At 59.9% G+C, this 21,448-nt stretch overlaps 2 protein-coding genes across 3 annotated transcripts in view; one reads left to right on the top strand and one right to left on the bottom strand.

The window, feature by feature from the left end:
• The window catches only part of CACNA2D4 (calcium voltage-gated channel auxiliary subunit alpha2delta 4), a 111,613-nt gene that overhangs the window by 22,625 nt on the left and 67,540 nt on the right, over positions 1–21,448 (bottom strand). The window contains exon 24 of the mRNA XM_012747243.2: positions 19,271–19,351. Coding sequence (XP_012602697.2) covers positions 19,271–19,351 — 81 coding nt within the window. The remainder of the gene's footprint in view (positions 1–19,270; positions 19,352–21,448) is intronic.
• On the top strand, positions 1,161–15,924 carry LRTM2 (leucine rich repeat transmembrane protein 2). 2 transcript variants are annotated; one of them, XM_020288000.2, is made up of 5 exons: positions 1,161–1,462; positions 7,240–7,374; positions 7,782–7,916; positions 10,432–11,022; positions 13,601–15,924. In XM_020288000.2, exons 3-5 carry the CDS (start codon positions 7,850–7,852, stop codon positions 14,053–14,055), a joined length of 1,113 nt encoding a protein of 370 aa, XP_020143589.1. In that variant the 5' UTR covers positions 1,161–1,462; positions 7,240–7,374; positions 7,782–7,849; the 3' UTR covers positions 14,056–15,924. The 2 variants fall into 2 exon arrangements, with proteins under 2 accessions (XP_020143589.1, XP_075863919.1); XM_076007804.1 differs by having other exon boundaries at positions 7,240–7,916.

Raw genomic sequence — 21,448 nt, 5'->3', positions numbered from 1 at the left:
TGTGTGGGGTGTGTGGGATGTCTGTCTGTCTGTCCATGCAGGTGAGGGGCAGGGACTCCTGAGAGGTGAAAGATGCTCTCCCGTCCTGTGACAGCAGTCCACGCCCTGCACCACCCAGGGCCCCAGCAGAGCAGACAGAAAGGGGGTGCTGGAGCATCCTGTCCTATTAGGGATATCCTGAGTCCTGGCTGTGAGTCCCCCAGAAAGCAGGTGGAATGGGAGAGGGACACTGGGACACCATGATGTAATGCCAACACACCACTCCATCCAGGTGTCAGGCAGGCTTTAAAAGATGCAAGGGAAAGGTCACTGAGGGGTTGTAGCTCCTAGCTGGGAGCTGGGACTCTGGCTGCCCTCTGGCTTAGTCCCTGGCCACTGTGCCTTTGTATCAGCCACTTTCCAACAGACAGAGGTCTCTGAATTCTTGAGTGACAATCTTTTCTCTTGGAATGCCTAACCCATCCCAGATAAGAGTAGAGAGCTCTGAGAAGCAGATCTCATCCTCAACATTGAGAACACCTGGAGCTCCCTGTCCCTAGGGTCCCCCACCCACCCCACCTCACCTGCTCTAGCATCTCACTCTCCTAAATAGTCCTGGCCTGGTGTGGTCAGAGCCTGAGGCTCAGTGACCTCTGCATGGCCAGGTGGCCACTGGGTGTGTGCTCAGGCCCCTGTCTGCAGGTCTGGCACTCAGCGCCCTGTGCACCCCTGCGCTATCCTGTCTCGGAATGAATCTCCCCTTAACTGAGCAAGGGGTTCGGTTTTTCCTTCTCCCACTGGCAGGACAGGAGACGCTGCCCTGCCATGTCCCTGAGACGGGACACAGAGCCCGCTTCCCAGGGAGGCCCTGATGGGGAGGAAAGTCAGCCAGCTGGCTCTGGGGTCTGGTCCTGCCCTTCTGTCATCAAGTGGAAGGAGAGAGAGGAAGGAGGGACGGAAGATGGGCAGCCGGCAGGGAAAGATGGAGGCGCATGTGAAACCTCCTCCCTCCTCCCGAGCCAGACGGACTAGTCCACAGGCGCCCTTCCACTGGAATGTGAGCGCGAGGTGAGTGCTGCCCGGGCTGCCGCTGGCGCCTGTGTGCCGCCTGTGTGCCGCCCGCCGCCACTGTCATCACAGATGCACCCCAGCCGCCACTCTGCTCGCGTTCCTGCCGCACACGCGCGCTCTCCTCCCTCTCCCCTTTCTTCCCCTCTCCTCTGTCGCCCTCTGTCCCTCCCACTTCCCTTCTCAGTTTATGGTTGACCCAGCACCCGGTCCCCTCATCCCTGGCCACCTGGGCGCTCCACCTCCCGTGTAGCGAGCTGCACGCCGGCCTTGTGCGCGGCCAGAGGGGCTCTGGCACCGGCCCTGTGTGCTCCGCCTGCCCTGGGCGCCTGGTTTCTCCTGGGACCCCAGGAGAGGCTCGCTGGAGAGCCCAGAGCCACCTGATTGAAGGCGCTTGCAGCCAGAGTGAAGAACGGTGAGTGCTGCGTGGAGGGGGAAGGAATGAAGGGTTGGGGGGCAAGGGGTGGCCTGGCATGGGAACTGCGGCCGTGTCTTTGCCCTGCACGAATGGGTTGCAGCTGCCTCTTGCCAGGGGCAGTTGCTGGGGCTGGGGAAGCTGCTCGGAGCAGATGCTTGAGCATCCCAAACGGACAGAACACTGGGGACTCTGACCCTGCAGTGCTGGGGACATGAGCCGTGGATTCAGCTGGGGAGGGGGCAGGGAGGGAAGGGGGGAGGGCAGTGCTGGTGCCAGCTGACAGCCCCGGGTGGCACAAAAGCAGTCCCTGCAGCATGGGGAGAAGTAGCCAAGAGCCCTGTGCTGCTTGCATGCCCGCACAGACTGCCAGGGGCCAGGGGCCAGGGGCTGGGGTGGGGGGGTGGAGTGTGGCATGGCAGGCCTCTTGGTGGCCTGGCTGGAAGAGAGGAAGGCTGGGGGGGCAGGGTGGAGGACCTCACTGTCTGAGGCTTGAGAATAGACCCTAGGTCTGGGCCTCTTTACAGGTTGCCTGGGGTTGGGGCTGCTGGCCTGCAGGTGGCTGTCCTTGGACAAGGGTGCAGTGGGGGCCCTTCCCCAGCTGGACACAGGTCCATGTAGCTGTGGGTGAAGCCTCACAGATGGGGGTGAAGCTGGGAGTGGATGAAAGAGAGGAACGCTGTGGCTCTTCCTCTCGGGCCCAAGGGCACGGGGGCCCTGGGCTTGTGAGGACTCACCGGGGTCCAGCCACCAGACACGCAGCCCTCTGTCCACAAAGGGGTGAGGATGCCTTAGTGGGGCTGTGCACTCAGCTGGGGGTGCGTAGCCAGGCCATGCCTGCCGGCCTCCCCACTCAGGGAGTGTGGCCACCCTGACTTGTAGCCGGGCAGCCACCCTCTGTTCCCAGGCCCACTCCCAGGTGCTACAGAGAGGGCCCCTGGGCCTGGGAGTCTGAGGTTCAAATTCCTGAACCTCCCACAGGTGCCGGGCTGGGTTCCAGTTGGGGGGTGATGTTGGCAGCTGGCTGTCAGGGCTCAGTGGCAATGCCTCTGTGTGACTCAGACTGGCACCCCTGCCGCTTAGATAACTACCTGGGGGGAGGGGCAAGCATGAGGAGCCTGGCAGGGAAGTCCAGCTGGTGGGGAACCCCAACTGTGAGCTGCCAAGAAGAGCCTGGCTCTCCCAGCCCCACCACCCACCTGCAGAAAGTCTCCGGCGCTGCCAAAGGAGGGGCCAGGGAGGCCAGGCCTGGGGCGGGGCAGGGGGGTGGGAGAGGAGGGGCAGCCTGTCCCCTCTGGGTCCCCCTCCTTCTGCCCTCAGTCAGGCCTCCCCTGTGCCCTGCCTGGGCCACCGCCCCTAGCCCAGCTCTGGGGCTCAGTGGACACCTGGCTTGTTCATGGCAGAGGTAGCTCCCGTGAGGGACACTCAGGGGCTCCTCTGCTCTGCTCCCCAGAGTGGCTGTTTGGGATTGGGAATATTTGACAAGGAAACAAGGGTGCAGGAAGCTGGGGGTGAGAATGGGGGGTGTGTTTTAAAACGAACCAGGAGGGTATATGCCTGTTCCAAGTACAAATATAGAGATTTTAAAAAATCTGCTTCCTTGCTGCCTGGGCAGTGTATGTTACGGGGGTGACGGCGGGCGGGGAAGAGATCTGGATGCGCAGACCGGTGGTGGCAGTGGCATCCTCCCTGTGTCCCAGCCACGCAGAATCCTGGGGCCTCTTCCACACTGGGCTTGGGCTCCGACCTCTCACAGGCCTGGCCCTGCTTCTCTCTAGCCCTCCGCACAGCAAGATGGACGACAGAGTGGGCCTGGAGGGCCTTTTTGCGCCACGTTCTGTGAGTCTTCCATGCTGAGGGTGCAGGGCCTTGTCCCAGGGAGACAGACACCAGGGAGGAGCACGGCAAGGCCAGCCTGAGCGTCAGGTCAGGGCCACTTGCCTTGCAGGGATGCATGTGGGAGCAGCGGCAGGAAGGGCATGGACTTCAGGCCTGTGCCAGAGGCTTCTAGCTGGAGTCGGAGCCAGCCCTGCCCCAGGCCAGGGCCCCCATCCCGGTCCTGCCCTGCAGTGAGCCAGTGGGCAGCCACACCTTGCCCCCACCCGGGGAACTCCCAGGAACCAGCTCCCACCCCAGTCTCCAGGGCTCCCTCAGCAGCACCTATGGCAGCCTCTGCTCCCAGGATGCCTCCTGCACGGCTCCCCAGCCTGCCTCCCTGAGCCTTGCCCGCCGCCCTCGCCTCAGCACACGCTCCCAGCCGGCACGGTTTCTGGAAAGGCCCCTCCACCCACCCACAAGATCTTGGCCTCCCAGGACTCATGGCATTACTGGAAAGAGGGGAGGCTGGAGGTGAGGAGGGAAGCTGGCCTGTACCTCAGTCCAGCAAGTCACAGCTGTTTCCTCATCAGTGTGACCCGGAGGAGAGCAGCCGCTTCCGCTCCCAGGAGGCAGTGGACAGGCAGAGCCATGCACTCTGTGGCGCTCCCCTCAAATGGAAGGGCGCGGAGCCTTCTCCTACCTCTGCCTTTCCTACACAGCAAGGTGGCAACTGGGTTAGGAGCCAGACAGCTGGGGCTCAGAGCTGTGGTCTTCCCTTTGCCTAACCTGTAGCTAGTTAGTTAATTTATAGTGCCTCAGTTTCCCCCTTGCAAAATGGTGGTTAATAAAAATACTAACTTCAGAGAGCGAGAGGATTAAGAACACTATGCAGGTATTCGTGATGTGGGGACTGCTTCTCCCCACACAAAGGCTTCTTGAAGGAGGTTCTGCTGGCAGGATGCTCCCCCAGGCAGCTGGCGCCTGGCCCCAGTGGCTGCTTGCCAGGTGAGGAGGACCTAGCCTAGTACTTCTCAAACTTGCAGGTGCATGCCGGATGGGATCTCCTGGGGATCTTGTTAAAATGCAGATTCTGACTCAGTCAGGTGGGACCTGAGCCCCTGCAGGAGTCCAGAGGACTCCTGGCTGGAGCAGCACCAACAGCTTGGCCGCACTGTGAGCAGCAGGAGCTGGCGTCTAAACCAGTTCCTGGTTCCCTGTCCCCACTCGCCTGCTTTAGCTCCTAGCTCTGTTCTCCAGGCCCAGTTCTCTGCTGCCAAGGAGGCCCAGGGACCCCCTGGGGGCCCGGCCCCTTGTCTCTGGTCTTTATATCTCTGGGACTGGGTCAGGAGCAGGTCCAGCCTCCAGAGCTGGCGAGGCTGTGGGACCTGGGGATAGGAGATCATTTTGTCCCCATTCTGCACCCTGGGTAGGGACTTCCCTTCTAGACTGTGTTAATTTATTTCAGCAGCTATCAGTGCCTGCTGCTGCAGCTGCTCTCCAAGCTTCCCAATGTAGGTCACCCCCTTTCCTAAGGAGGCTCCACTCTGCTGAGGGTGGGGAGGGGTACTGTGGTTGGAGGTGTGTTGGGAGACGGAAGGCTAAGGGGCTAGGGAGTGCTGGTTCCAGCCTGCATCTCCCTAAGGGTCCTTCTGTGGTGCCAGACACATACACACATGTATGATGTGTCCCTTTGTCCCCTACTGGGCATGCTGCCCTCCCCACTGTCAGGAAGGCCCCGGCATCCAGCAGGAAGTCCTAGGGGCTGATGGAGGCAGCATCTGCCCAGAGAACACAGGGCACAGCCTCATGGACCAGGGGGATTTGTTTTGGTCACATTCCTCCACAAGATACCAGGGTCAGCACTGTCCTGCCACCTTGCAAGGCAACACCTGTGGGTCTGCACTGTGAGGGCTTGCCTGCCTTGTTCAGCACAGTGACATCCCTCCAAGACAGGGCTGAGGTGTCAGGGCCTGCTAGCAGGCTGCCTCTCTGCTGATGGCCTCTGTGCTGGTCAGTGCCTGGGCTCATAGTGGGGTGACACTGAGGGACAGGAAAGGGTGGGGTGGAGGAGAGGAGCCTTGGGTGGAAACAGGCCTGAGCCTGGGCAGGGGTCTCTCTGCTGCCTATCCCTCTGCAGGAAGCCAGAAGCCTGGTTTGGGGATCCAGGCTCCACATGGCCTGGGCATAGGCCATGTCCTGGGTTAGGGACTGCCCTGCAGGAGCCCCTCTAGACCTCACTTCTAAGCTGGAGGTGTCTGCTGTCTGCTAGGGGCATTTGGGAACTTTGAGGCATCTCACTCTACTGCCCAAGTGTTGGCATTTAGGAAGTGCTCGAGCATGGCCCACAAGGTGTTGCATGTGCATGTGCGTGTGTATACATGTGTACATGTGTGCGTGTGTTAGCATATGCCTAGCTGCACAGCTTTCTGTGGGTATGTTTGCATCACGTGCTGTGCATGGAGCTCCCAGCACGTGTCTGGGAGGCCTGTGAGTGCGCACGGCCCCGCGCACACATAAGCATCTCCCTGTGAGGGCTGCTGCGGGGCGACAGTCGCTGGCCGTGATGAGCAGCCTGGCTCAGAAGCCTGCAGCCCAGTCTCCGACTGTGTGACCTTGGGCAAGTCGGTGATTGTCTCTGTGCCTCGGGTGACGTTCACCTGCCTATCTCATGGGCGCGTGAGCTCGTGATATGAAGGCTGTGGACTGAGTAAGAGACTGTTCTGAAGGTCAGGGCTCCGGGGCCGCACGGCCGACGCTGCTCCGGGGCAGGCAGGCCTGCGGGGGTGTGCGGGGCGGTGCGGAAATGACCAGCCCACAGGCCACGACCAGGACAAGAAATAATCCCGTGTGAGGCTGGTGGGGCCAGGGAGGAGATGGCTGCAGACCCACTGCTAGCGCTGTCCCTGTCCCGGGAGGGGGCTGCTTCCTCCCACCTCTTGCTAAGGTGAGCGCACTCGGTGGCCAGCTTCCTCCCTCCATCAGCCTGAACCTGGGGGGGGGGTTGGGGGGGGAGTCCACCACTGGGGACTGGTCATTGCTTTCAGACATAAGAAACTGAGGCCCAGAGAGGTTAAGCAGTTGTTTAAAGGAGTGGCAGGTGGGGATTTGAACCCAGTGTCCCGACCCCACTCCTGGCCGTGAGAGAGCAGTTAGAAAGTGACCACAGGGATGCTCTCAGCATCTCCTCCACCCCCCTGCCAGGCACTTGGATGCCCCTAAAAGGCAGTGTGGGCCCCGGGGCTGCTCCCAACCCCCACATCGGCACCCTGTTCTTGTGAGCCTGTGCCAGCCCCTGCCAAACCCGCTCCTGGTGGAGGGGGCCCACAGCTCACTCCCGGGGGCCACTCTTGTGGGGGCAGAGCCAACTGTCCTGTTCTCACCGAACACTGCAGTGGCCCCTGAGGACTCCAGAGAGGGCAGGGCTGGGGTGCAGAAGAGAGAAATGGGGACAACAGCGGGACCCCAGCGTCTGAGAGACAACCTCGGAAATGCTGAGATTTCTGAACCCAACACTGAACTTCCAGCAGCTCCCTCCACCTCCTGGCCGTCAGCTTCATGCTGCCAGTGGGTCCTAAGGCTCCCAGGATTAGATGGGCCTGTGGGGTGCAGGGGGGCTGCAGCCAGGACCCACCGGGGAGGGCAGACGGTGGGGCCTGCCAAGAGTTGTGGGCTGAGGGCCAGGGCGTGGGGGCGGATGTCTTTCTGCCTGGCGGAGGGGCCTACAGTCCCCTGTCCCATCACTCTGATGGCTGGGTGTGGAGGCTGTCAGCCACATCTGGAAGGAAATGGGAACCCCAGAGCTGGCCTCTGTCCCACTTAGGGGACACTGGGTGGGGCAGACCCTAGGAGGGGTGAGTGCCCCCCAGGCCCTCCAGAAGAGAAGCATGCTTTCTGCACCCCACCCCTCAGCCCTTCTGCTCTGGATCTCACCTCTCCTGTGTCCCGCTTCTCCCCAGCAGCTCCACAGCGTGGACCCTGAGCTGAGGAGTCTCACAGCTGGCGGGAGACGGAGCACTACAATTCACCTCCACAGTTCACACCCAGCCCCGGGCAGACACCGCCAAGGGCGTGGTCTCTGCCTCGCAGGGGCCATGGTGAGTGGTGGCGGGGCCGGTGTGACTGGGACCCTGTGAGGAAGGCCTGCGGGACAGGCTGGCTGTGGCCTGGGACCTCACTGTTCACCTCGGAGAGATGTCCCTCAGTTTCCCCACCTGTGACACGGTGTGGGGTGGTGCTCATCCAAGGAGACCGTGTTGCTATGAAAACAAGAAGAGCAGGGCGAGGCTGGGTGGGACATTGGTGGGGCTCCAGCACAGAGGCCGCCCTGGGAAGTCAGGCCGGCCCGTCCCCTGTGGAGAGGCTGGGTTCCTGGCCTCCCTCCTCCTGCTCCCTCGCTCCTCTTCCTCCCCCACCCAGGGAACAGGAGAGGCCTGAAGAGGGCTGTAAAGAGACACCTCGTCCCTCCCTGCTCCAGCAGGCTGCTCAGTGCTCTCTCCCGCAGGACTGACAGGCGGTGCACCCAGGGCTCCTCTCTCCCCAGAGCGCCAGCCGAGAGCTGAGGGCTTCACTATGCTGGCTCCAGGCAGCCACCCCAAGCAGAGGACCAGGCCTGCCCTGCAGTGGCGGCAGGTCTCCTGTGAGTATGACCCTGGGCAGGGGCAGGGCACCGCGGGGCAGGGGCCGGGGCAGGTGAGCACAGCAAGGAGTGGGGCTGATCTCAGGCTGTGGGCAGGTCTAAGACACATCTTCCTGGGCTGCCCAAGGGGACTTCCATGGCAGCCAAGGACAGAGTCACCACTGGGAGCTTTAGTGATTAGACCATGAGTGGGAGACCACGACAGTTGGTTCTGTCTCCCCAGGTGAGTCCCTGTGTCCTTCCCCATGCTTTGGGCTACCTGCTAGTAAAAAGAGAATGGCCAGGCCTCCCGCTAAGTAGAGTGGGCGGCACCTGAGCCTGTCCCACCTGTGCATCGCCCACCTGCTGAGCGGGCAGTCCTGCCTCCCCACCCGCAGCTGGGCCCAGCCGGCCCGCTGCTCTGCGGAGCTCCCCTCTTGTCTCTCGTGCCCTTCAAGCCTCAGTCTCAGACTCTAGTGCAGGAACCTGTGGCTTGGGCTGTGATGATGGAAGAGCCAGCAGGGACTGGGTCGAGCCCCTCCTCCAGCACACGGGAACTGAGTCCCTCTACTGCTCATAAACAGGAATAAATGCTAATGAAGGCAGCCCGGGAAAGCTGTCAGGGTGAAAGAGGCCCTGAGAATTCTGTTTATCTGAGGCAAAGGGATGAGATTGATAAGGGCTGGGTGCCCAGGCCATGTGGTGAGAAATGAGAAATGGTCCCACAGGGGCAATTCTACCTGACCTCTCCCCTGGCCATGCCAGCCCTGAGACCTGAATTATTCACCGTGTGAGAGTGGCTGATCCCCGAGCAACTCAGATCTCCTTTCAACCTCATTCTGGGACTGTGTGACACTTCGCACTGCAGGACGGTGCACTCTTGTCACCAGAGCCGAGTGCCACTCTGAGTTTCTTGGGGTGGGGGCAGACAGTTGCTCTCTCCAAAGTGCTCTCTTCCCACCCTGTCCCCCGCCCCTTCCTTGGGAGGGCAGGTGGCTTCTAGTTACATGGAGCCTTTTGGGCGGGAAGGTGGATGGACTGGACTTTGGGGACAGTAAAGTCTGAGGGATGCTGGTTTTCAGTGGTATGGGGCAGGCTGACCTGGCAGCAGGGGATCTCAGAGGTGAGAGATGGTGAAGGGTGGCAGCAGGTGACCTCAGATGGCTGGAAAGGGCTCCTGTTGGCTTCTGTGGCCCCACCTGTGCTCATTTCCCATCAAGAGCAAAGGAGCTCGGGTGTCAGCTGTACAGGGTCTGTCAGCTGTCATTGAGCCTCCAGGCAGGGGAGGGTGAGAGTCTCATCCTGTTCTGTCAAGCCCCTCCCTTTGGGACATCAGACACCCAGCCACCTACTGGACAGAGACTCAAGACTGTCCATCCAGGCACCCAGGTCATGTGGGGCTGGTTAGGCCTTTCCTCTGGGCTTGGGGGAGCTGCTGGGCTGGACTAGGGCGTGTGAGCTCATCCTGTTTTCCCTCCATAATGAGCAGGCTTCTCTGACACTCAGGAAGACAGCTAGGGAGGGCTCTGAGGTACTGCTGGAAAGGGCTGCTCCACAGTGCAATGCGCTGCTCTGATGTGATCATCCCCTGAGGGTCACTGCCCCCAGCCCTGCAGACGGGACCCCATGCTTGCTCCTCAGAGGGGTCTTGGGCAAAAGATGGGCCCAGGAATGGATTTCTGTTCATGCAGGAATGCTGCCCTGTAGCCCCTAGGAACAGGAGCCCAGGCTGAGAGCCTGGGTGGCTGTAGGATGAGAAGAAATAAGGAGCTCACACTGGGCCCTCGACTGCCAGCATCGATGTGGAGTCGTGCACCTCACCCGTGTCATTCCCACACTGGGACCCTACGTGCCTCGCTGGGCTCCCACTCCTCACTCGAGCTGGCTGGCCCCACCTTGCGTGTGTGGCACTTGGGGAGTTGCAGGGACAGGGTTAGGAGTGCCCCTTTGTGCTCTCCCCTTTCCATGCTCAGCACATCTGGCCTAGTGCAGTTCAGGATGGGGGTGGGTGCGAGGGGAAGGGGCCACAATGTGGCCTTTTTCTTTTGGAAACAGAAGATCTTTCTTTGGGCAGGACACTGGCAAAGGAACATGGGCGTAGGTTTCTCTGACACCTTTATATCCTTTATTTTATCAACATCTGTGGTGTCAGTGGGACCCAAGCTCCCAGGGGGATCAACACCAAGAGGCCCTGTGAGCTGGGGTGTCCTTGTGGATAAGGGGTACTCGTCCTGGGCCTGGGCCTATGAGTCCACAGGGTCATTCTCCACCCAAGTGGTATCTTTGCCAGATGCACGATGAGGCCAGGCACTGTGTGATGTCCATTAACATAGCAGTGGCCTGGGATTTGTTAATTATCTTGTTATGTGGTTAATATGTATACATTGATTGTGATCGACTATGGCTGGTGCCAAAGCAGAGAAAGCCAGGAAGTTACTATGGTATGAATAGAAAGGAGGAAATAGAAGCAGGAGGTGGTAACCTGAGCTGTTGCTTTCTTTCTACCTGTCCCCCACCCCCAATGCCCCCTTGCAAGGGATCACCTGCTGGATCGCCCTGTACGCTGCGGAGGCGCTCCCCGCCTGCCCTTTCTCCTGCAGGTGTGACAGCCGCAGCCTGGAGGTGGATTGCAGTGGTTTGGGCCTCACGTCGGTGCCCCCGGACGTGCCGGGTGCCACCCGAACCCTCTTGCTCTTGAACAATAAGCTGAGTGCCCTGCCAAGCTGGGCTTTCGCCAACTTGTCCAGCCTGCAGCGGTTGGACCTGTCCAACAACTTCCTGGACCAGCTGCCCAGCTCCATTTTCGGCGACCTGACAAACATGACTGAGCTGCAGCTGCGCAATAACAGCATCAGGACCCTGGACAGAGATCTGCTGCAGCACTCGCCACTGCTCCGCCATCTGGACCTGTCCATCAACGGTCTGGCCCAGCTGCCCCCTGGCCTCTTCGATGGGCTCCCGGCTCTGCGCTCCCTCTCACTCCGCTCCAACCGCCTACAGAATCTGGACCGGCTGACGTTTGAGCCCCTGGTGAGCCTGCAGCTGCTGCAGGTGGGGGACAACCCCTGGGAGTGTGACTGTAACCTGCGTGAGTTCAAACACTGGATGGAGTGGTTCTCCTACCGAGGTGAGCACAGCCCTGCCCAGGCCCCAGGGATTGGGAGGATCACTCTGGGCCCAGTGCCTTTTCCTGGTGGCCGGGTGCTGACTCAGGGAGCAGGTCTCAGAAGAAGGGTGACCCTACCTCTCTGCCAGCTGGGCTGGAAGAGCCACAAACTTCACCCTCTATGCTGAGCCAGCAGGAGAGGTGGGTGCTGCTCCCCTCCTCCCTCGTTACCCCTTGGTGTTGGGTGTCCAGCCACGACTTACTGTAACTTCCTGTGTAGGTTTAATGAGGGAGCCTAAGGACTCGGTGTACTTTTTCTAGGATCTGCATCCAGGTATGCCTTTGGGCTTCCCCAGCATCATAGAAGGAGGAAGAAAAAATTCCCCTTCTTCTGAATACTGCAGCCACCTTAAATACCCACCCTGTGGGACAGTGGGCTGTAACCGGCTCTGCGGATAAATGGAGTTTCCCTTTGGTGAGGGCGTCCACTTCCCTCCACAAGAAGCTTTGTTATCAAAACTTCTAATAAGAAGGCAAATGGTTTAAGTTTTACTTTCTTTCCTTCCTTTTTTCTGTAACATGGGAAAATTCTGTGATGATCTACAGAATGATCACATGACATGGGAAAAGGAGGGTCAGTGAATCTGCTCAGTGCTAGGCGTGGCAGGTCTGGGTCTGAGCTCTGGCCCTGCCGTGTCTCACTGTGCCATCTTGACAAAGTTGGCTCGCCTCTGTGTGGCAGTGCTTGCCTGTGAACTAGGGAGGAAGCGGTGTCTGTCTCGGGGCCACTGTGAGGAGTGAATAAGGCAGTGCGTGCAGTGTCTGGAACACGCCCGGCATGCAGCAAGTGCTCAGTAAAACGTCCACGTATGTGTTCACTTTTGAGTAGTGGCCGAACGTGACGTGGGCTTGACGAAACACAGTGCAGTGCCCAGCACGCAGCGAGTGTTCCATGGATGCTGGATGAATGAGTCAACACAAAACTCTGTGAAAATAACGCCATTGCTTTTCCCTGCGGTCTGCCACTGTCGTTCCATGCCCAGCCACCATCTCAGTTATTTCCAAGATATTCTCATGGGCTAGTTATCTAAAAACATTTTCCAAACTATAAAGTGCCACAAAATGTTAGTCAATATACTAATTCACCCATTTCTGTGAGGACAGAATGATTAATACCTGTACGGTTTCCAGTTTACAAGTATTTTTTCATGCACATTGTCTGTTTTAGTCCTTGTGGCAGCTAGCTGAGATAGAGATTCTTATTTTACAGCTAGGAAAACTAAGATTTATAGGTAATTAAATAAATTAAATAATTTTCACAAGATGACACAGCCAGGATTCACTCGCGTCCCTGTCAGCATCCAGCTCTGTGTCCCGGCCCTCTGACATGCTTGCCAAGCGTGTGGCCGCGGCAGGCCACCCGGCGGCCAGTGCGTCAGCACACGCAGACCAGCGCCCTGGCCTTGGGCAGCATTTCTGCCCCTTCACACCGTTAGTGGGGCCTGGACTCCCAGCAGGGAGGGCGTGGACGGGAATGTGCATTTTTCAGAACTTTTCAATAGTAGAGTTGCTTTCGCCCTTGCACTGCTTAGAAACAAAACCCTGGGGTGTTTTCCTCAGCATCCCAGGGAAAGACTGATGTCCACTGCATGAGGAGGCGTGGAGACGGGCTGGGGAGGTGCTGGCCGTGCAGAGCGGCTGGAGCCGAGTGTGTCACACGGGCTAGCACCTGCATCTAGTTCCATCAGAAGCCAAAAGAGGGCCCAGATCCAACCTTCACTTCCTAGGGGCTGCCTGGGCAGATTGCTGTCCTTAGCCACCCCTCTCTCACCGCCCCGTTCTGCATCTATGTCTCCTCGCAGCCGTGCAGCCGTCACCACCACGGTGACATCACACAGGCACGAGTGCCTCTGGCACCCACACTGCCTCCAGCGCCAGCACAGGCCTCCTCTCCTAGCCCTCCCGATGCCTTTGCACTCGGGCATTATGGCCGCGGCACCGCTGGGGCCGCCGGGTTGCTCTGAAAGAGGACTAGGAAAGCCTTCCTGCCCCGCTGCTTCCCTCCCTGCTCCAAGAAGGAGTCGCCTATTCTTAAGCAACCAAAAGGGGCAGCAGCAGAAGCAGTGGCCTTTGACCTTTTGTCCTTTTTGTGCGAGGGAAGAGCTGGGAGGGATGAGGTGCTGTGTTGAGAAGAGTCCCGGCCCACAGAATGGCAAAGAGCAGGCGGGGTCAGGCCAAGTCTGGGCTGGGCTCTTGGCTCTCTTGGCACTGATGGCTCCTCCCTGAGCCCCTCCCCCGAAGTGGATCATCTTACTGTGACCCTGCCGAGGGCAGGCTGGCCAAGAGGGTTGTGTGTTTCTCCAGACAGAATGATGACAATACCCACTTCCCATGGCTTCTGCAGAGACTGATGCTTGGCTCACTCAATGCTGTTTTCCCTCCTCCACTTCCTCTTGTATAGACGGCGTTTCCAGGATTGACTACATTGCGACAAAAACTATACTTTCTGGGCCTTCCATTTTTGGGAGCTGGAGAGGGGGAGAGGAGTCCAGGCTCCAGATGCCTGATCAGCCCCTCTGTTCTTTCTCCCTGCACGCAGGGGGCCGCCTGGACCAGCTTGCCTGCACCCTCCCCAAGGAGCTGAGGGGGAAGGACATGCGCACGGTCCCCATGGAGATGTTCAACTACTGCTCCCAGCTGGAGGACGAGAGTAGCTCGGCCGGGCTGGGTATTCCTGGGCCACCCTGCACCAAGGCCAGCCCGGAGCCTGCCAAGCCCAAGCTCGGGGCCGAGCCGGAGCCGGAGACCAGCACGGCCTGCCCCCAGAAGCAGCGGTACCGGCCAGCGAGTGTGAGGCGCGCCATCGGCACGGTGGTCATCGCGGGGGTGGTGTGTGGCATCGTCTGCATCATGATGGTGGCGGCCGCTGCCTATGGTTGCATCTACGCCTCCCTCATGGCCAGGTACCACCGCGAGCTCAAGAGGCGCCAGCCCCTGGTGGGGCGCCCCGAGGGTGAGCATGAGGGCCAGAAGCAGGTCTCTTCTGTGGCCTGAGCCCTGCCCACTGGTCCAGGTGGGAGAAGGGAGGGAGAGCGCGGGCTTGCCCTGGGGGCCGCCCTCCCCTCCGTGCAGCCCCCTCACTCCAAGGCTGCTGCCGCCCCAGTCCCACCCTCCTCCTGCCCCCAGCGGAGGAGCCACAGTGTGGCCCTGGAACCTCCAAGTCTCCCCAGAGCTGTGTCGTGCCAAGGCCCTGCTGACGCTCCTCTTTGGGGAGCCGGGGGAGGTCCCCAGCCTCTGGCCCCAGAAGGAAAGGTTGTCGTGTGGCAGGAGGGTCTGGACCACGCACCCTCTCACCCTCTTCCTGGGGCAGTCACGGCAGGTGGTCACCCTGTCCCCCACTCAACCCCACCCCATCCACACTTAGCGGGTGGGGAGGGAGCCACTCTGAGACTCTCTCCTAAGCCAGAAAGATATGCTTAAGCCCCTTGCAGTGTGAAAGCTGGGGTTCCAAAGTGCACACACCCCTGTCCCTGGACCCAGCACCCAGAGTACAGTGCCGAGAGCCTCGCATGCTCCCTGGGCTGCCACCACATCCCTGGCCTGCCCCAGACCACACCGACCTGCCCTCCTGGATTAGCTGCCTCGCTCACACACTCTCACAGCGTCACAGCACGCCACACGATGGACAGCTCGCACACACCCTCCCAGAGACGGGGCCTTGAGAACCTGGGCGGTAGGGACAGGCTCTTCTCCTCGGTTCTCTGGCCCTGAGGCCACGGACCCTCATGTCCTCACGCTTCCCACAATCTTCTCAAGTCAACACCGATAACACAAGGATCCTCTGAGATCCTCTAAAGTGGGCCAAAGCGGTGCTGCCGGATGAGACTTCCCGTCACCATGGTAACCCACTCACACCTCTGCTGCTGGGTTTTCTGGGAACATCGGCCCAGGGGCTAGGAAGCGGCTGTGTGTGTGGACACAGCCTCCTGAGAGCCCCGCCTCATGCCAGGGTGTTGCCTTTGTCTTGCCTAAGTACGCCGTGGCCGCCAGGCCCCGTGGGGACACACTGACTGCACGCCTGTGCCCTGCAGCCTGGCACTGTTACTCTCCACCCCTCACCCCTCCTTCCTCAGCGTCTTTGGGACTGTGTCCTTGGATTCAGGCTGGACAGTGCTCTGTGGTGGGCAGCACCCCTTGGGATGGTGCACATGGCAGGCAGAGAGCACAGTGGCTCTCTCTGAGGCTCGCTGCCAGCTGACATGTCTCAAACAGACTCCAGGATCAGGAAGCAGATGCCACATGCTCTGCAGAGGCTTAACCCATGGGGCCTCCTGCCTCAGGGTTTGTCTGCCCAGTCTGCTCCCAGACAGTGGGCCAGGGGTCCTGTCTGGGACAGGGACACCTGGCTCCAGGGCTGTGCAGGTTTCTCAGGGTCACTAGTCTCCTATTCTGGCCCTGCCCCTCTGGGAGAGCCCGCCGTTGGGTAGGCACTGAGGTCTCCTCATGCTCAGAGAGCGTCGGGAAGCCCTGGGCTCATTTCTGGCTCCCAGAGGCGGTCTTGGGTGGCTTGGGAGGAGGCCAGCCAGATTGCTGAAGCCAAGGGCTGCAGACGGGGTTAGCAATCCCAGCCCCCCTTGCCCCCTTCCTCCCCACAGGCAGGGGGTGGGCAGGCTGGGCCGGGGCCTCTGAGAAGGTCATTTTCCAGCAGGTGGACAGAGACCAGCATAGGCTGCTAATTGGGACCACAAGCCTCCCCCAGGTTGGGGCCACAGTCTTCCTTCTTTTGTCTTGTGGGCAATACCAGATCTGGGGTTTTCTAAAGGGACTGGGGGCGGGGAGGGCATCATCAGTGGTGGTATCTTTAGCCTGAGACAGAAGATTTTTAAAGGCAAAATTATATTTCTGGTTTGTTGTTTCAGAAGACCAATAAAGACTGTATTTTCCTATGTACTTCCTGGTTCCATTGGGTGGGAAGGGGACGTGGGTGCTGGGAGAATTGCTTCCTGCCCCTCACATGCCTAGGCAGCTGAGCAAGGGGCTGGGAGCCCTTACCCCGGGGCACAGAGCTCCATGAGACAGAAGGATGCCTCCTGGCCGGGGCCCAGGGCCTCAGGGTGCCGTGGGGAGAGGAGTGGAGATGGGTTGGGTGAGAATGAGGCTCTGTGGCTGTGGGCAGCAAGCGAGGGGCATGGCAGAGCTGGAATCCTAAATGCACCCACACTTTGGCCTGGCAAGAGGATCCGTGAGCCTCAGGGGGCTCCCAGGGGACAGTGCGGTGGTTTGCGGAGAGGAGGGTGAGCTGGAGAGCCCACCCCAACTCTGCGCGCCGTGGTGCTCACTGCCCTGGCAGCCCGACAGATGGGCTGTGTGGCAGGAAGGCATGCATCTGCCCAGAGGATGTCGCTGCCTGGCGGGAGCGGGAGGGCGCTGGAGGGGCTTCTCTGCCACTGGGTTTCGCCCGCCTGGCAGGGCTGGCGGGGCTGCTGACAGGGAGGAGGAGCCGTGCCACCCAGTGCCGTCTTGCCGTGACTGACTGACTCCAGCTCCAGCAAGCCACACTCTGGGCTCCCGCGTGCCCTGTGTGTGCTCACAGGTAGGCTCTGGGATCAGAGTGGGGGCCGGCAGGGGCATGACGGCGGGGCAGGGAGAGTGCGAGGCCTCTGGCTGGCTAGTGCACACCAGGCCTGGGGAAGAGTGGGGCTCACTGCGCAGAGGGACACCCCCTCCAGGGCTGGACGGGTCTCTGGCTGACCGCACCTGGGCTCTGTGGTTCACCAGTCTTCAGAGACTAGGACGGAAGGTTCTCCTGCCCAGGAGCCAGGAGCAAACCCCAGTGGGCTGTGAACCATCAGGGCCTAAGGAGCTCAGCCCCACTCCATGGTGGAGCGGGCTGTCCCCTCCCTGGTGGTGAGGGTAGGGACATTGCCTCCACCAGCCCTAAGAGGGATGGCAGGCCAGACACAGGTCTCCAAGCCCTGCAGAGGCCCAGACCCAGACCAAGCCTCGCCTGCACATCTGAGTTGTGCAGATGCAGGGTTCCCACAGAGAAGCCCGGGGCTGGGGGCTGGGCCCACGCTGAGGCTCGGACGGCAGGAAAGGGTGGCAAAGTGCTGGGAGGGTGCCCATCTGCCGGAGAGACCCTCTGTCGAACACATGATGCTTGACTGTAGGACATGGAGAATTGAAATGGATCCTGATCCAAAAGTTAGATTTCTAGAAATTTTGCATGAGCTGCTGGCAAATCACCTGCTTGGAAATTAAAATGACCATTACTCACCCACCCACCCTTTTTTTTTTTTGAGACAGGGTCTTGCTTTGTCACCTGGGCTAGAGTGCAGTCAGTGTCATCTCAGCTCACTGCGATGTCAAGCTCCTGGGCTGAAGTGCCTCAGCCTCCTGAGTAGCTGGCACTACAGGCACCTGCCACATGCCCTGCTAATTTTTTATATTTTTAGTAGAGATGGGGTCTCTCTCTTGCTCAGGCTGGTCTCGAACCCCTGAGCTCAAAGCCTCCCAGAGTGCTGGGATTACAGGTGTGAGCCACTGCACCCAGCCCCACTCGGCCTTCTGCATGACCCTATGGCGTTATGCACAGTGGTGACACATGGCACACAGCTGCCCTGCAGCTGGGCCTGTCTCCTCCCTGTGCTCCTTGCTGGGCACACAAATAGCACACATGCAGCCCCACCTCAGACACTGCACTCCCCTAGCCTGGTGTTCACATGCACACAGTGCCACTGTTTCCAGGCACACAAACAAGACTGTGCTACCTCCTTGAGCTACAGGCCCTATCTGGCCCCAGGGTCAGGGTGGCTGAGCCACAGGCCAGGCAGAGGAAATTGCTAGGGAGGCCAAGAGAAGCAGAGTAATTGAAGTGTTCGGTCTCCAGTGCCCCATCCTTTTCCCCTCGCATCCATACACCCTGGAGCGTAAGAGTGATTGTCTGCAGTGAGTTAAACCGGAGGCATGAGGACACAGTTTCTATGGCAACTCCTCTCAGCTCTAATTCAGCTTCGAGTTAAAAATGATATCAGATAATTGGAGAGTGCAGGAAAGCACAGCCAGCAGCCTGACCCGCTCCTGTCCCTTCTCTCTAGACCTTCAGATGTACAGGCGCTGAGAAGGCCCACACCACAGGGAGCAGGACAGTCACGGTGGGGACCCCAGGAGCTCTGCAGGGAGATGAGTTTGGGGTCAAAGTTTGGCTTGGAAACGGTGTGGGGTTAGCATGCCTTGGACTAAGGGCACAAGGCAGCTGGGGTGGCACGGGTCCCTCTGAATGCTGCGCCGGCTGTGTCTGCAGACGTCCAGGGATGCAAGCGTGCTGCCAGGTGGCCGAGCAGCATCAGAGAGAGCCTTTGCCCCGACCCCAGATGGCCAGCAGCCGGCTCAGGTGGCCCTGGGGCCCTCTCTGAGGCAGAGGACAGAGGCCAGCTGGCTCTTTCATCCCATTCGCCCTGAATTCAGCCTGGGGAGGAGGCGCACTGACCCTGCCCACCCCACCCCCGCCCAGCTCACCCGGCCAGCGTGCCTGAGAGCCGGTCCACAGAGCCAGCACTGCAGAGCCTGGGTGCTCCCCAGACCACACGCTTTTCAGAGCACAGATGGGGCTGGGACACGGAAACTGAAACCAAGGTAAGGAGGGCTTCATCACAGGGCCTGACAACTAGGCAGAGACACCAAGGACTTTTAGGCACCGAGAAACAACAGTCAGGGAAGGCCCAGGGCAGCTCACTGCTCTCATCACACCAGTCCAGGCGATGCGGCGCGGGCGGGCGGCCTGCCTCTAGACCGCTAGCTGTGGGACCTTGGGCAAATAGCTTTGCTGCGTCTCAGTTTCCTCGTCTGTCAAGTGGGTTACCCTGAGGACTGAAGGAGGATGCACACGGGGCCGTACTTCGGGGGTCTGTGCCACAAGCCCTGCTCCCTCCTGAGGGGGCCGGCAGAGCCCAAGGCGACAGGAGAGGGAGCAGAGAGCTGCGAGCAGGTCTGGCCGCAGCCTCCGTCCTCTGCGGCCCTGAGCAGACCTCTCTGGGTTTCATTTCACTTGCTTCATGGATTCTTTTAGATATAAGGTTTTATGGGTTTATAAACAAAATGACTTAGGAAGATTCGACTCCCCTCATCCCCACATTTCACCTGGGGAAACTCACAGCCAGGGGACCGTGGCCTGGCGGGCCGTGTGGGGTCCTCCTGCTGTTACCGCGTGCCTGTTCCTGACAGTGGCCCACAGTCTCCTGCCCTTGGCGGCACAAGGGGCGGCTCCTACCTGCGGCAATGGCTGTCTTCTTGTCCACTGTCACCGCGACAGCTGTGCTCGCCGTCACCACCACCGGCTCATCCGGACTTTCTGGGGAAGCAGAGATGACCGGGTCACCTTCTCAGCATGGGGAGGAGCAGCACCTGGGTGTCCCTACCACTGTCTCGGAGCAGGAGACACACGCACAGAGCGGGCGCAGCCAGCCTCACGTGCCTGGGGTGCTGTGTGTGGAGTGGCTGCGGCGGTGAATGTCAGACGCTGCCCACCTCCCGTGTGGACCTGAACTTGCCGGACACACGTGTCCCCATGACGCTGGGGTGTTTGCCTGCTGTGGCCCATTCTCCCAGCATGTGCCCAGAAGGTTCTTTCCAGTTAGGGTTAGGGTTAGGCTGCACTTCAGGACTGGCAGTGCGTGTCCTTAGCTGGCCTTTGCGAGCAGGCACAACTTAGAGGGACACTGACAGGCTGAGCAGCACAAAGGCTGATGGCATTTGATCCGCTGCAGCTTTGCGTAAGTCCTGGGTGCTAGTGGCTGACCCACCGGCCTGGCTTGCTTCACAGCTGGTTGCCGCATTTCTGGGACATTCGGCCCCGCTTTCAAGGCCAGAGGGCATGCTTTGAGCTGCCCTTTTCACTTCTTTTAGAAGAATCAGCCACCCTAGGTGCAGAATTTAAGGCAGTTTCAGCTGGACATTGAGCTGCCTGGCTCTGAGATGGGCAGGCTGCCACATGACCTCAGGCTTCCTAAATCTCTTTGGTCCCTGGCTCTGAAGATGTCTCCTTTGCAAAGCACTTCTGTGTGCAGGCCGAATTCCATCATTAAAACTTCCAAGAAAGGGGCAAACTTTTACAATGTGCTCTCATATTTTGTCAGAAAGTCTTGATATCAAATTCGGCATGAAGAAAACAGGTCACGAAGTCTTGTGTGGACCCTGTTAGCGTGACCGCATCAGCTGTAACAGGGCTTACCCGCCGGCTTCTCGCAACTGCTACATGGCCAAGATCACCTGCCACACCTGCTGTCATCGGCTACCTCGCTGACATCTAAACCTACCTTCGGATTCTAGGACTCATAATACGTAAAGTTGTCCTTGATTCTAGGAGTTTTCTACGACAAAGTCTAAGGGAACAAAATAGACATAGAAATTGGCTTCCCCACCTTCTTCCAGAAACATCTAGAGGACAGTGGCAGGGCTGAGCCCTGCAGCCTGCTTTCCAGGACAGACTTTCCGTGTGTGGCTCTGGCCAGCATGGGCTCGCAGGAGGCCCACGTGTGGGTGTGGAGCCCTAATGGTGGAGTCCCTGGGGACACTGGGAATTTCGGCTCTGGGTCGCTGCAGCCACCTGGCCCTGTACCGGGCTCAGCAGGCAGGGCGCCACGTGCTGGTGGGCGGGGCCCTGGCTGGCCCAGGGAGAGGTGGGCTGCAGAAGGGGGCTGACAGGCCTCAGCCACCCGGGTCTTGGCGAGACTGCTGCGCGCTGGCAGGCTTCCCAGGCACCAACTGCAAAAGACGGCTCCATGTGGGCAGGACTCAGCCCACCAGGCTGCAGGCAAAGGGCTGTGGTGACAGCCTGGGACACGCCCCAGCTGTCCCCAGAGGGCACCCTGGGCTGGCTCCTCCCCTTCTTCTCAGAAGCTGCAGGTCCCCCCACACCACACATTAAAATGAAATTATTGTTGTTTTCTTTCTTCTGGGGTGGATGGGAGGGTGCGGAGGTGCCCGCGTGTCCTAAGTGTGTGCATGCGCCCAGCCAGTGTGCCAGCAGGTGAGGGTGAGCTTCACGCTCCTCAGTGGCCCCTCTCTGGGGTGCCAGCTCCCCTCTCTTCTCCTGGGGCTCAGCTCCCCACCCACCCGCCCTCCTACCTTGCCGCCACATACAGTCCCCAGCAGCTGGCAGCCACAGTCTGGGTGACAATGTGGTGCCAAGGGAACCCATGGTCTAGGCTACAGGCAGGGCCAGGGCCTCACCCCAGGGAACCAGACGTCCCAGGATCCTGGGTGTCCCTCCTTGGGGCTTTTGTGCTGCTACACATGCGGGTGGCCAGGGAGGAAGAGCTGCCTCAGTGTGTGCTGTGAGTGTGGGAAGGGGACTTTCCCCTTGGCTTTCAGAACCTGCCCCAGGGGCTTGCACTGGGAATAAAAATGTCCCCTCCTTTTTCCCTTTCCTGCCTTATGCTTGGTATGG

Source organism: Microcebus murinus, chromosome 10 (assembly GCF_040939455.1).
Source record: "Microcebus murinus isolate Inina chromosome 10, M.murinus_Inina_mat1.0, whole genome shotgun sequence".
Classification (NCBI taxonomy): Eukaryota; Metazoa; Chordata; class Mammalia; order Primates; family Cheirogaleidae; genus Microcebus; species Microcebus murinus.
This window is presented reverse-complemented; position numbering and strand designations above follow the sequence as displayed.